Source organism: Gopherus flavomarginatus, chromosome 11 (assembly GCF_025201925.1).
Source record: "Gopherus flavomarginatus isolate rGopFla2 chromosome 11, rGopFla2.mat.asm, whole genome shotgun sequence".
Lineage (NCBI taxonomy): Eukaryota > Metazoa > Chordata > Testudines > Testudinidae > Gopherus > Gopherus flavomarginatus.
The window spans coordinates 16,523,889-16,539,050 of record NC_066627.1 but is presented as its reverse complement, the minus strand read 5'-3'; the positions used below and the strand labels follow the sequence as shown (position 1 = coordinate 16,539,050).

The 15,162-nt window shown below is 44.5% G+C and overlaps 2 protein-coding genes across 2 annotated transcripts; both read right to left on the bottom strand.

Annotated features, from left to right (window-relative positions):
• Window positions 1-1,343: 1,343 nt before the first annotated feature.
• On the bottom strand, window positions 1,344-2,300 carry LOC127031166 (olfactory receptor 11A1-like). Its single transcript, XM_050917930.1, has one exon. The coding sequence runs from the start codon at window positions 2,298-2,300 to the stop codon at window positions 1,344-1,346; it is 957 nt and encodes a 318-aa protein (XP_050773887.1).
• Window positions 2,301-11,326: 9,026 nt separating this feature from the next.
• Window positions 11,327-12,274, bottom strand: LOC127030896 (olfactory receptor 6N1-like). The gene has a single exon (XM_050917593.1). It carries the CDS (start codon window positions 12,272-12,274, stop codon window positions 11,327-11,329), a length of 948 nt encoding a protein of 315 aa, XP_050773550.1.
• Between the last annotated feature and the right edge of the window lie 2,888 nt (window positions 12,275-15,162).

Here is a 15,162-nt window from a genome sequence, read left to right as displayed (position 1 = left end):
AGTTGTCTGCAATGCAGTCCAGGAACTTATTGGATAGTCTGTGCCCTGCGGTGTTATTGTCCCAACATATATCTGGATAGTTGAAGTCCCCCATCACCACCAAATCTTGGGCTTTGGATGATTTTGTTAGTTGTTTGAAAAAAGCCTCATCCACCTGATTAGGTGGCCTGTAGTAGACTCCCAGCACGACATCACCCGTGTTTTTTACCCCTTTTAGCCTAACCCAGAGACTCTCAACACTCCCATCTCCTATGTCCATCTCTACCTCAGTCCAAGTGTGTACATTCTTAATATATAAGGCAACACCTCCTCCCTTTTTCCGCTGTCTATCCTTCCTGAGCAAACTATACCCATCCGCACCAACATTCCAGTCGTGTGTATTATCCCACCAAGTTTCAGTAATGCCAATAATGTCATAGTTGTATTTATTTATTAGCACTTCCAGTTCTTCCTGCTTATTACCCATACTTCTTGCATTTGTATATAGGCATCTAAGATACTGGTTTGATCTTGCCTCCCAGCTTTGCCCTGACCCTCCTTCCTCATTGCCATTATAGCCCGTGCTCCCTCCTGTTTCCAACCCATCTCCCAGGTCTTGTTCCCCACTTACCTGTGGGGTTTGCTCACCTGTCCCCGTCGAACCTAATTTAAAGCCCTCCTTACTAGGTTAGCCAGTCTGTGCGCAAATAAGGCTTTTCCCCTCTTCAAAAGGTGAACGCCATCTGTGCCTAGCAGTCCTTCCTCGAATAGCCTCCCGTGGTCGAGGAAGCCAAAGCCCTCCTGGCGACACCATCTTCGCAGCCAGGCATTCACCTCCACGATGCATCTGTCTCTGCCTGGACCTCTACCTTCAACAGGAAGAATCGAAGAGAATACCACCTGCGCTCCAAACTCCTTAACCCGTACTCCCAGAGCCCTGTAGTCACTCTTGATCTGCTCAGTGTCACACCTCGCAGTATCATTTGTGCCCACATGGATGAGTAGCATGGGGTAGTAGTCAGAAGGCTGGATAATCATCCTGCCCCACCTCACCTGCAGGAAGCTGCTTCTTCCTTCTCAGCCCTCCCAGGCTTCCCACGCTAACAGCTGATTGGCGGGAAGCCCGGAGGGGGAGCCTTCAGAGGAGGAGGCAGAGGCAGAGCTGGAGCCAGGTGAGCTGGGGCCGAGGCCAGGGCAGGGCAGGGAGCTGCTGGAGCTTTTGTTAAGTTTAAAAACCCTTTACAACCTGTTCTAAAAGGTTTCTAAATTTAACAACCGACTCCAGCTCACTACTGGAGTTATGCTAGTTTGCACCATCTGAATGTGACCCAATGTTTTTCATTTTAAAACCTCCCTTTTTTTCTCTACTTTCTTAGAAAATTCCTCAGTCTAGCAGCCATTGTCCTCAGGGCATCATTCACATCCTTGTTCCTCAAGGAGTAGATCAGGGGGTTGAGCAATGGGGTGACCAGGCTGTAGAGAAGGGAGAATGTTTTGTTCAGGTTGACAGCAGAATTGGCTGTCGGCACTACGTAGACAATGGCCAGTGCCCCATAGAAAGTGCTGACCACAGTAAGGTGAGAGGTACAGGTGGAGAAGGCCTTCCACCTCCCAGTGCTGGAAGGGTTTTTTACTATCGCTGTTATGATGAATGCGTAGGATATGAGGGTTAGCAGGAAGGGGATCAGGGTGGCTGTAGCGGAGAGCAAGAATGCTGCTAAGGTTATCAGGTGGGTGTCACTGCATGACAGCTTGACCAGGGGCATGAAGTCACAGAAGAAATGGTCGATTTCATTAGGGCCACAGAAACGTAGTCTGTAAATCCAGGCCATTATCACTGGGTTGAAGAGGAAGCCACCCAGCCAAGAGCAGGAAGCCAGCTCGACGCACACCTTCGCATTCATGAGGGCCATGTAACGCAGCGGGTTGCATATCGCCAAGTAGCGATCATAGGCCATCACTGTTAGCAGGAAGCTTTCGGTGGCTGCCTGGGAGCCGAAGATATAAAGCTGTGTAACACAGTCACTGAAGGAGATCGCCACGCCCTTCTCAGCCAGGAAACCTTGCAGCATTTTGGGGACGATGTTGGATGTGTACCAAATATCCAAGAAGGACAAGTTCCCCAGGAAGAAATACATGGGGGTGTGAAGGCCCCGATCAGCCAGAATGGTGACAATGATCAGGGTGTTCCCAGCCACGGTGGTGAGGTACATTAGCAGAACCAGCACAAAGGGAGCGATCTGGAATGGATAGAAGATCCTGAACCCGCGGAGGATGAATTCTGTAATGTCGCTTTGGTTTCCCCTCTCAACATCTGCCATGTGCGCAGTGTCTAGAGAAAGCACAGTGTACCAATAAAGCACAGACAGACAATAAACCAGAACGATTCAGGGACTAGACTCAGCTTTTAAAGCTCAATAAATATCTTTTATCCCTACGGTTGAAAACACCCTTTGCTGAAAGATGGTTGACCACTCCCAAAGAAGAGAAAGAATGGGAAGGTCTTACTGGCTGCATTAGATTACTTCTATAGCTATTCAAGGAAAGATGGGCCAAACTGAATGAGCTGATAGGATCAACCGCTCATGGAACTCTCACAGAAACAATGGATGAAATTCAAAATCTGCCGTGGGGATCTGGATGACAAAATTTCCATTAGATGTAATGGGAACTGAGCATCCAAGTCTATCAAGGGGCTTTGAATATTCTTCCTATATGTTTACCTGTGGTTGGCATATGGGGTTTGGCATGCAACTCCAATTACACTACAAAAATCCCCACTGTTACTCATGGAGTATTAAGATCTACATCTCAGTTCTGCTGGTTCCCCAGACCTTTTCATTAGTTGCCACCCACTCTTTTAATATTTATCTAAGAATAGAATTTGAACAGTCAACATTGCTTCTTGTCTTAAATTAAAAAAAGTGTGGGCAAGATTTCTAAAGGCACCTAAAGATGCAGATTGTTGCCTAGAGGGATTGACAACAGTACATAAGCAGTTTGAGTGCCTAACTCCCATTGGAATCAATGAGAATTAGGTGCCTAGGCACTTTAGAAAATCTCAATCAGCACCTATCTGAATCGTTAGGAGCCTATAACATTAAAAAATATGCCCCAGTAACTAAATTAGCTCAGCTCTGAAAATCGATGATCACTTGATGATTGCCTGTTCTGTTCATTCTCTCTTGGGCACCTGACATTGGCCACTATTGGAAGACAGGATACTGGGCTAGATGGACCATTATGTCTGACCCAATATGGCCGTTCTTATGTTCTAAAGCAGTGGTTCTCAAACTTTAGCAACCCAAGGAAACACATTTTGATTTAAAAAATTTTGGGGACCTCCTGCCCTCTCCTTCACAGAAACCCTGTCCCTGCCCTGCCCCTTCTCCGAGCCCTCACCCTCACTCACTCCATCCCCCTTCCCTTTGTTGCTCGCTTTCACCCACCCTCATTCTCTTTCACCTGGCTGGGGCAGGAGTTTGAGGTATAGAGGGATGAGGGCTCTGGCTGGGAGTGTGGGCTCTGGGCTGGGGCCACGGATGAGGGATCTGGGGTGCAGGAGGGGGCTCCAGGCTTGGGCAGGGAGTTGTGTGTTGGGGGGGGGTGAGGGCTCCAGCTGGGTGTGCGGGCTCTGGCCTGGGGCCAGGAATGAGGTGTTTGGGTTGCAGGAGGGGGCTCTGGGCTGGGGGGTTGGGGGTGCAGATTCTGGGAGGGATTTTAGGCAGGAGAGAACTCTTGGCTGGGGCAGGGGGTTGAGGTGTGTGTGGGGGGTGAGGAGTGCAGGGCCCCAGTGGTGCTTACCACGGATCCTGGAAGTGGCCACTAGGACCCTGCGACTCCTAGGCATAGGAGTGGCCAGTGAGGCTCTGTCTGCTGCCCTCACTCCTGCAGGCACTTCCCCCACAGCTCCCATTGGTCGCAGTTCCTGGTGTGGACTCCAATTTGAGAAATGCTGTTCTAAAGGAACTGTTTTAAAATGACTCCTTTTCACACCAGAAATGAAGCGAGGAAGACGAGGCTCTGTTTGTTCCATGCTGATGAGGTCTTACTAAATTGAAATTGTGATTCCTTTCAGCATTCAGAGCTGGAGGTAAAACAGCCTGTGGGTGCCAGACCACCCGTTGGGGACAGAACTTTAAAGTCAGGAATGAACGTATTGGCCAAGGGAAAGAGGTGACACAGAGGGAATCCGAAGGGATTTCCTGTTGAGGTGTTAAGAACTGGACGGGGGGACGCTGAGAAAACATTTAACGAAAACCTTTAATCTGATCCCTAGTTTCCCATGTGCCTTATTCCTGCCTTGTGTGCAGGGGACTGGACTAGACCTCTCGAGGTCCCTTCCAGTCCTACATGTCTGTGATTGTATGAAAGTTTTGGGAAGAGGGGTAAAGGCTGAGAGGGGACATATTAACAATTTTCAAGTACATAAAAGGTTGTTACAAGGAGGAGGGAGACCAATTGTTCTTTTTAACCTCTGAGGATAGGCCAAGCAGCAAGAAGGCTGGACACTAGGAAAAACTTCTTAACTGTCAGAGTAGTTAAGCACTGGAATAAATTGCCTAGGGAGGTTGTGGTATCACCGTCATTGGAGGTTTTTAAGAGCACGTTGGACAAACACCTGTCAGGGATTGTCCTGATAATACTTAGTCCTGCCATGAGTGCAGGGGACTGGACTAGATGACCTCTCAAGCCCCCTTCCTGTCCTATGATTCGATGATTCTACATCCAAGAGCTACTCCAAATTCCATGGCTGAGGTTGGTGGGCTGCATCACACAGATTTGTGCCGGGACCCCATGATCTTCCAGTTTTGCACCACAGCTCCATTATGCTGTAACTGGATCCACACACATTCACTCCAGCTCAGGTCTTGTCCTATGTTTAATACTGATTTTTCACCATTATTTTATGTCTTGGTAACTTATTTTGATTGGTACAAAAATGAACAGTCCTGGGTACCTCTAGCCAAATCTGTGCAATGGAGGAGGTCGGATTAGACAATCCTCATCATCCCAGCTGGCCTTAAAATTGACGAAAGTATGATAATCAGAAGAGCAAATTATTTTAGCTCTTCCTGTCCCTTTCACTGCTGCAGGTGCTCTTAGTTTGTGATACGGTTCTTTAAAATGAAATACAGAAATAAGCTAGTGGGGAAGTTGGAGAAATGAAGCTTTGGGTTTCAACAGAAGCAGAAGGGATTGAGGACCCCAAATCAATGGAATTTGGATGCCTAGCTCTCTTCATTTCCTTTTAAACCCCTTTCCCAACACTCCCATCAAACATACCTCTATCAACACTTCCCTCTGCTGTGGAGCAGTGTACAACTCTGGTGGAGGGATGATGTAGATTCTAAACAGGAGAAACAATAGAGAGGTGGACCAGAGAAGATTGCAGCTGATGTCTGTGTTGAACTCAGGTGTCTAGAGAAAGGGTGAAATGTTCAAAAAGCAACTAATGGCCAGATTTTCAAAGGTCTTTAGGTCTCTACAGATATAGATAGGCACCTTGGAAATAACAGCCATTATCAATTATTTTTTGCACTCTCATTGTGCAAGAATTAATTATGAGACAAGGTGCAAGGCACAAGAGAATCAGTGCCCTTATAGCTAGTCAATAGATCAAATGGAAATTGCTGTCAAACTGCAAGGAGGTGCTCACAGGGCTGAATGAATCTGTTTTATTTAATGTTATCCCAAGATTGACAAATTTCTGCCCATCCTCCTGCAGCAACTTGAATCAAAAAGTACAGGAGATAGGCATTCTTATTCTCTATCATTAATCAATATTTGGATTCTCTCCTGTTCCCACTGATGTTCGTTACAAAACTCCTGTTGACTTCAACATGAGCAGGATTGGACTGTTTTTTCTCTAGAAAATATAGTTTAAGAGAAAGTGTTCTGGACCAGATTTTGATCTCAAGCTAATGTAGCCGCACAGATATTGAAAAGTGTGGTATGATAGATAGATTAGATAGATAGATAGATAGGAGGGGTGTATCCTTTGCTGATATAAATCAGTGTAGTTCTTGTGAAGTCACTGGAATTATGCAGACCAACACTAGATGAGAATCAAGCCACAGGAGTAAGTCCTTTGAAGTCCATTGTTGTTATAATAATTACTATAACAGTTGGGATACACTAATATATAATAATATATACACTTTCCTCTTCTTCTAAGAAGAGTATTCCCCCCTATGTGTTAGACACTTTCCAAACACTTAAGAAGGACAATCCTTGATATGAAGAACTCACAGTTTGAGGACAGATAAGTTGACAGAAGTCAGGCAAAGGGGAATAACCAGAGGCTACATATATACAATTTAAAGTCCTGTATGTAGATAAATCCCAGCAAGATTCAGCATACAAAGAGTGGCAGGACTGGGTGTTTAAGAGGGAGTCACGTGTGGCGAAGGTCTGAAGAGCTCGGAGAGACTGAACTATGAAGAGGTGGCTGCATGGAAGATGGCACAGAGGTGACGGAATGGGTGAGAATCTGACAAGAGTGTTGGTAAGTACATTAGTGGAGGGGCGGGAGGTTTGACAAAGAGAAGATCATGAAGGAGGGACAAAACTATGTACAGCAATGAAGGCAGTGACACAAAGATTCAATATGATACAATATTGGTTGGAAAGCCAACAGAAGGATTCCAAGGGGAATTACATGATCAAAGTGATGGGCAAGAAAGAGTTTAGGGGCTGCCTTTTGTATGGAATGATGAGGGTCAGAGTGTGTGACTGGGAGTCAGAGTCAAAGGGAGTCAGAGTCAAGGATGAGATGATAGTAACGTAAAACTGGTGAAATTAAGATCAGAATTAGAGTCTATTATAATTAAGGAAATAATCTGCGGACTCATATTTTGCATTGGTTCCTCAGTTAGACAATTTTAGGTCAGATTCTACAAAGAGGCCAAAGGAGTTAATCCATCTTGACATTGGTCTACAACTGGGCAACCAAAAAGCAAGGAAACCAACATTATAGGCCACTTTGGAAAACGGTAAAATTTTGGAACAGTCAATTTTGCAGTAATTTCGTTCTTGCCTTTCCCACATGGTGAGATATAATATAAATAGCATGCACTTACCAGGCAGATTTCAGGGTCTTGGCATCACTGGGTATCATTTTATTCAAAATAGAAAAAAAAATGAAAAAAAAAAAGAAACCAATTCAGGTATGAATACCAGTAGCCAACCTTTTAATGGGATCTAATTTCATTGAACAAATGGATCTGATTGAAATCAGTGCTAGTTCCAGCTTCTAGAACCAGCTCTGTTGGAGGCTATTGTTATCAAACCTACTATCTGTGGAAGAGATAGAAGTCTAACACTCTGGTGTGAAGATGTATTCTGTTTCAACAATGCATGAGGTTTGCAGGGTATGCTTTTTATATCTGAAATCAAGGCATTTGAGGACTGAGTGCCTTAAATTGCTCAGAGCGCTGGATCTCAGATGGGCTCATTAAATGATCTTTATGTTTCATGGGAGCTGGAGAGAATTGCTCCTAGATGTATTGACGTCAAATGTTTTTTAGGAGCTCACATGTTCTCTCTCTCTGTTTTTCAAGCCTTCTGCATGCATAGAGATAGCACTAGGTTTAACTTGAATTGCTGTTTTTAAACAGAGGCCTTTTCAACACACAAATGTGCACCATTTCCATTAAACCAGTTGTCGGACTGGTGCAAATTCCAGTGTGGACACACTTATTGCAGACTGTGAATGGCTCATTCATAAATTCATAGCTTTTAAGGGGAGAAGGGCCAATTATCAAATCAAATCTGACCTCCTGCAGAACACAGGGCCGAGATCTTCTACCACTGATTGTTCGATCAATCTGTACATTTTGTTTGAGCTGGAGTGTATCTTTTAGAAAGATATTCACTCTTGATTTAAAGACTTGAAGTAAGGGCGAATTCACCACGTCTCTAGATACGTTATTCCAATAATGAATTATGGTCATTGTTAAAAATGTGCTTTATTTAAGAACATAAGAATGGCCATAATGGGTCAGGCCAATGGCCATATAGCCCAGTATCCTGTCTAGAGCCAAATGCTTCAGGGAGAAGGGACAGAACAGGGCAATTATTGAGTGATCCATCCCTTGTCATACAGTCCCAGCATCTGTCCATCAGGGGCTTAGCCATCTTGGCTAATAGCCATTGATGGACCTTTAAGATGGTGATGGTGGAGGAGGCTGCCTCTATAAGCACTGCCATGACTGGAGATTCCCCCTCCATCAGAAAATTCTCCAGTGATCATAGAATCACAGTATCATAGAATATCAGGGTTGGACGAGACCTCAACCCCCTGTTCAAAGCTGGACAAACCCCAACTAAATCATCCGAGCCAGGGCTTTGTCAAGCCGGGCCTTAAAAACCTCTAAGGCTGGAGATTCCATTCCCTCCCTAGGTAACACATTCCAGTGCTTCACAACCCTCCTAGTGAAATAGCTTTTCCTAATAGCCAACCTAGACCTCCCTAACTGCAACTTGAGAGCATTGCTCCTTGTTCTGTCATCTGCCACTGCTGAGAGCAGCCTAGCTCCATCCTCTTTGGAATCCCCCATTCAGGGAGTTGAAGGCTGCTATCAAATCCCCTCTCACTTTTCTCTTCTGCAGACTAAATACACCCAGTTCCCTCAGCTTCTCCTCATAAGTCTCTCCTCATAAGTCATGTGCCCCAGCTCCCTAATCAATTTTGTTGCCCTCTACTGGACTCTCTCCAATTTGTCCACATCACTTCTGTACTTGGGGAGGTGGGGGAGGGACAGGGAAGACTGGATGCAGTACTCCAGATGTGGCCTCACCAGTGCCGAATAGAGGAGAATAATCACTTCCCTGATCTGCTGGCAATGCTCCTACTAATGCAGCCCAATATGCCATTGGCCTTCTTGGCAACAAGGGCACACTGCTGACTCATATTCAGCTTCTCGTCCACTGTAACCCTTAGGTCCTTTTCTGCACAACTGCTGCTTAGCCAGTCGTCCCCAGCCTGTTGAAGTGCATGGGATTCTTCCTTCCTAAGTCCTACTCTAATCCTTTGTTTACCCCAGCTCTCTTGCCAGTGCTCCGCTAGACAGGAAGCTTTTTTTTTTTTATGATCTATTGCACTCTGTCACCCTCTAGTTGAAGCTATAGGTTAATATCGGTCCTTTCCCATTTCAACCTTTTCTTCACTTGTTTTGCTATATTTAGGTTTGGAAAGATTAGATTTTTATTGGTAAATGTCAATCTTACCATTCACACACACAAATCAATGAAAAAAACTACTTCCCTCAATAATAATCAAAAGTTACAGAGCATCAAAATAAGAAACGTGTGGCCTGAGAACTCATTACAATTTGATTTGAGGCTATTTACCATGTATATGTGGACATGTGAGTTTGACAATTTGTGTTCTAATGGTTATAAAGCTGCAACTTTTTCCATCTTGATGTCAGCTGTCATTAAATAATTGTTGTCTCCCCTCGCCATTGTCTGATCCCCCATAATGTCCCACACTTGTGAATTTAAATAGATTAAAAATAGAAAAAATACTAAAGAATAAATACCAGCATTGCCAGTCAACATTACATATATGAAAAAAATGAATTCTTCTAAGCCTAGCTATATTGAAAATATTGGGATTTCTTTCTTATTTTGTTGAAGCTTTTTGCTTTAAACAGAAGAGCTTCCTCACTTCTAAGACTCAGAACTCTGTGCCTCCTTAAATATCCAGTCCTTTCTCCGGTCAAGTGTCCATGCTCCCGTGTCCTGTTCTTCACCAGTGCTGCCAATATTGGGAACCCATTTGTTTGCTATGCTTAGAAATCCCCTTTGACCTAGAGAATAGAGAACTTGGCTAGTGTTAGAAAACCTGGCTTTTATTCTCAGCCGTGCTACATATGTTGTTGGCATCCTTTCATCTATGAGAGACAGTGGGAATTGCATCCTATGAGGTAGAAGGTTTGCAATGTCTCATGTGACTGAGTAGTCCAATCCAAGATTTGCATGATCTTTGGCAGTTATTGCAAATGTAGGTATCTTGGTTGGGAGCTGCTTGCTTCCTATGGGCTCTTTTCTCTTCAAGCTGTAGGAACCAGCTCCTGCCATGGACTTTGATACCTCTGATAGAGATGATGGTGCCATTTCTTACAATCATTTGCCAAGTTTTCCCACTGGTCAGATTCAATTCAAAATTCCTTCATATCTCACTTGCATGTGTCTTTATAGTGAAATTTGGGACGTCCTGTTGTTCTTGTTCCCTCTGATAGCTCCCTGTATAGCATGTCCTTGGGACTGTGTCTGTCTTTCAACCTACTCAGGTGGCCCAGCCCGCACAGTCATCTTTGCTTGAGCAGGGTTGTCACATTTGGTAAATTTGCCCTTTGAAGAATCTCAGCGTTGGTAACTTTATCTTGCCATTTGGTGTTGGCATAAACAATGTAGGTGGAAATTGTTTAACCTTTTCTCCTGATGAGCGCAAAATTGTCCGTGTTTCCCCACCATACATGAGAGCACTGAGGATGCAAGCCTGGTACACTTGCTACATAGGGAAAAGTACTTTCCCTCTCTGAGCCTTTGCTTGCCCTCCTATCCTCTGTCTCTTTTTGAAGTAGAAGCTCTTCAGGCCAGCAAATATTTGTGCAGCCTCAGAAGTGGCTTCTAGGTCTAACTGTAGTAGAAATCAGAGTAGCAGTTGGGATCAAAGAGCATGAATTTTAACTCTATGAGGGGCACAGAGCTTTCAGGCTGAGACTTTGAAAGCCAAAGGTATTTAGATACCCAATTCTGAATAAGTGTAATGGGAATCGGTGCCTGAATCACCTAAGGGGCTTTGCAAACCCCTACTCTCAATGTATACCCTCATTAAGATACGATGAGTAGATTCTCAGGAAATTCTATCTATAATTGTTTCTTTTGTTTTTTGGAATTTTGGTTTATTTCATTTTATTGTGGGATGCCCAAGGAGAGGGTGGGTCACATCCCCAGTGAAGACGGGAGGCCCTGTAGGGTGAGGGTGGGGTAAAGAGCAAGCCCGCCCTACTGTCACCCCACAACTGCAGCTCCTGTCTCGTGATGCTGGACCCAGCTCCCTGCATTGTGACCTGGCACATGAATTTGACATGAGTCTTGTCAGTTTCACAACTGACTATAAGCTGGGAAACTGACCAGATTTTTTCTATCCAGCAAAGGCAGATTTATGGACATTGGAAATCTGGAAGCCCTGAATTTTCCATAGCTCAGCTAGGGAAACCAGATATCTCAATATTATTGGGACCATCTCGATATTAGGGACTTTGTTTTATATATGCAACTATACCCTCTCCCCATTTCATTTTATTGAACAAAAAAATTCTTGGATCCCATGTTGTCATGTGTGAGACACGCATTTCCACATCCCTTTTCTAAGGGCCTCCTTCACCTCTTTGTTTCTCAGGCTGTAGATGAGCGGGTTGATCATAGGAGTCAAGACTGTGTAGGAAAGGGAGAAAAATTTGTGCAGATCTCTCAGTCTCTTGATGTTTGGTAACATATAGACAATCATCAGAGTCCCATAGAAAATTATCACCACAATGAGGTGGGAAGAGCAGGTGGAAAAGGCCTTTTGCCTCCCGGCAGTGGAAGGGATTCTCAAGATGGTGGTGATGATACAAATGTAGGATGTCAGGGTCAACAGAAATGGGGGCAAAGTGAATACAGATGACAGCACGATATCCAAAAGTGTGACAAGGCGAGTGTTGCTGCAAGAGAGTTTGACTATTGGGGTGAAATCACAGAAGAAATGGTCAATTTTGTTGGGGCCACAGAAAATTAGTTTGGAAACCAATGATATTATGATGGAACTAGCTAGAAATCCACTTAGCCAAGACCCAGCTGCTAGCTGGAGGCAGAACCTGCCGTTCATATGGGCTCCATAGTGCAGGGGTTTGCATATCGCTAGATACCGATCATAAGACATCACAGAGAGGAGATAACACTCTATACCTGTCAGAGAAGCAAAGACATATAATTGCATGAAACAACCAGTAAATGACATTTCAATTGTCTTTGTTGAGAAACTGGCCAGCACCCTGGGCAGGATGGTGCAGCTGCAGCAGGTCTCCAAGCAGGACAGATTCCCCAGGAAATAGTACATGGGGGTGTGAAGGTGCTGATCAGTCACAACAAGCACAAAGATGAGGATGTTCCCAGCCATGGTGACAATGTAGATCACCAGAAACAGGAGGAAGAGAAGGGTCTGCAGCTCAGGGAGATCTCCGAATCCCAAGAGGATGAATTCTGTGACAGACGTTTTATTGTCCCAGCTTGCCTTTGCCATGAGATGTATCCAACAAACCCTAGAAACAAATACAGAGAAAATCTACTTCAAGTTTAGTGCATTGTCAGCAAATCATTCCATAAGTTTTAAAATCAAGACTGGTATGTTCTTTTAAAGATCTGCTCTAGTTCAAATGTGAACTATTTTAGGGAAGTTCTATGAGCTGTCTGTGTTCAGAAGAGGTGGTCCCTTTTGCCCCTGGAATTTGTGAACCTATGGACGTTTCCTTTTTAAAAATTCTTCCCTTCTGGTTACGAAATGAATTATTGGGTTTGGCAGTTGTGAGGAATCTGCATTCCTGTAACAGATTATTCATTTCTTCTAAAATAGTTCAACAAATTATCATTGTTTATGGATGAGAACATAAGAACAGCCATACTGTGTTAGACCAATGGTCCATCTAGCCCAGTATCCAGTCTTCCGAGAGTGGCCAATGCCAGGTGCTTCAGAGGAACTGAACAGAATAGGTAATCATCAAGTGACCCATCCCCTGTTACTCATTCCCAGCTTCTGGCAACAGAGGCTAGGGACACCATCCCTGTCCATCGTGGCTAATACCCATTGATGGACCTATCCTCCATGAACGTATCTAGTTCTTTTTTTAATCCTATTATAATCAGATTTAAGGCATGACATAAGGCGAGATGTTCTGGTTGTCCTGGTTATGTACACATTTTAATAGCTGCATGCAAAGAGCTGCAATGCAGAATAACATTGTATTGGAGCTGCAAACCCAGGAAAAATGCTGCCTAATCTTTTACTCAATGACCTAGCACCTTAGCTGTTACTAATTATTTAAATATATACAGGCATCTCTCTTTTTTTAAAGGGTATTTCTCTATAGCCTTTATTGAGTATAGTATTGAATGATATTGATAACCCATTTAAACTCTAGTATTAGTCGAAGATCTGGCCTCCATAACTTCTCCGTTATTAGTGCTAACACCATCATGTGGGATAGCATCATGGCTGGGATTGGAGACTTGAGGAGCGGGTTAGAAACAACCAGCACACTCACATTTAATTGGATGTACCTTTTTCACGCAGGAACCTCCCCTATAACTGCCACACAGATTGCAATGGGTAGGACAAGGTGTCCACCGCCAGTCTTCCTAATTCTTTCATACTCACATTTCGGTGTGGAATCCTGGCTCCTGTTGAAGATCAGGGGACAAAATGACCTCTAGGAAGTGAGGCGCTCTAGCCAGCAGCTGGGCCCCATTTATAATAAGTTATGCATACACCCACAAAAGGTTATTAATAGACATGAGGGTTGAATCCCACGAGTCCATCTTTGGGATTTATCAGGGGGCTTTTCACTTGGTAGGACAATTGGACAGTGCTCCTATTTACTCCTCAGCATTCATGTCACTGCATTACTGTGAGGAGGGGGCGGGTGTCAGAGCCCGGGCTCCAGCCTGAGCCTGAGTGAACGTACACTGCAATTTGCAGCCCTGCAGCCCAAGCTCTGTGGGTCTGAATCAGCTGACTCAGAGCCTGAGACTCAGTGCTGTGGACATTTTATCACAGTATAGACAAACTCTCACATTTTGCCCGGACTATCAAGTCATCTTGTGGTGTCGACTGATCTCTGGAGCCCCTCCAAACTCAGCAGTTATTTCCAAAACATCAGAGTACAAACAGACACAAACTCATTGGGCTTATTATTAACTTACTTATGCTAAATTATCTTTATAACATAGGTAACGTATCCTCAGTACTAAGTCTTCATTTGGCTAAGCTAAACAATTCAGCTTTAAACCTGACAGGGGTGCTCAAACTTTTCAGGCTGTGACAACCCCCCAAAAAAGTTACTTCTGCACTGCTACTGTAAAAACCTTGCGATTCTCTGAGGGGTTGTGACCCCCAGTTTGCAGCCCCCTACCTTAAACTCTTTTATCCATTACCTATCATGTTTTAGTCTCATATATCCAGGTCTTATAACAGATACATTTATTAGTTACAAGCTACATCTGTCCCAGTACGTATTTAGATAGATGAAGAGAAAGACAGAGCGATAGTTATGTAGACAGACATTGGATTATAAGAAAGCTTTTCTTCCTTGTAAAAAATAAGTAAATTGGTCCCCTTGGTGGATCTGCATGAATATTTGATATTGTAGACAGGGGCGGCCCTAGGCATTTCGCCGCCCCAAGCATGGCAGGCAGGCTGCGTTCGGTGGCTTGCCTGCAGGAGGTCCGCTGGTCCTGTGGCTTCAGCGGACCTCCCGCAATTGTGCCTGTGGGAGGTCCAGAAGCCGCGGGACCAGCGGACCTCCCGCAGGCAAGCCGCCAAAGGCATCCTGCGGCGCCGGCAGAGCACCCCCCGCGGCTTGCTGCCCCAAGCATGCACTTGGCGTGCTGGGGCCTGGAGCCACTCCTGATTGTAGAACACTGATGTTTTGGGAATGAGCCGTACACGTATTCTGGTCCGGGGTTTTTTTTTGTTTGTCATACTTTCCACAACAGTTGCCAGCTCTGGTCATTTTCAGACTAAACAAGCCCAGTTTTTTTCAATCTTTTCCCCATAGGTCATGTTTTCTAGATCCTTAATAGCTTTTGGTGATCTCCTCTGGACTTTCGCCAATATGTGAACATCTTTCCTGAAATGTGGCACCCAGAACTGGACACAATACTGCACTTTAAGACTAATCAGCGCAGAGTAGAGCGGAAGAATTACTTCCCAGGTCTTGCTTACAACACTGCTGCTAATACATCCCAGAATGATCATTTTGTTGCAACAGTGTTACACTGTTGACTCATATTTAGCATGTGGTCCACTATGACCCCCAGATTCCTTTCCACAGTGCTCCTTACTAGGTAGTCCTTTCCCATTTTGTATACGTGAACTGATTTTTCCTTCCTAAAATGGAGTATTTTGCATTTGTC

Excerpts from the sequence above, each read along its gene's own strand:
- LOC127030896 (XM_050917593.1), bottom strand. The coding sequence starts at position 12,274 with ATGGCAAAGGCAAGCTGGGACAATAAAACGTCTGTCACAGAATTCATC.
- LOC127031166 (XM_050917930.1), bottom strand. The coding sequence starts at position 2,300 with ATGGCAGATGTTGAGAGGGGAAACCAAAGCGACATTACAGAATTCATC.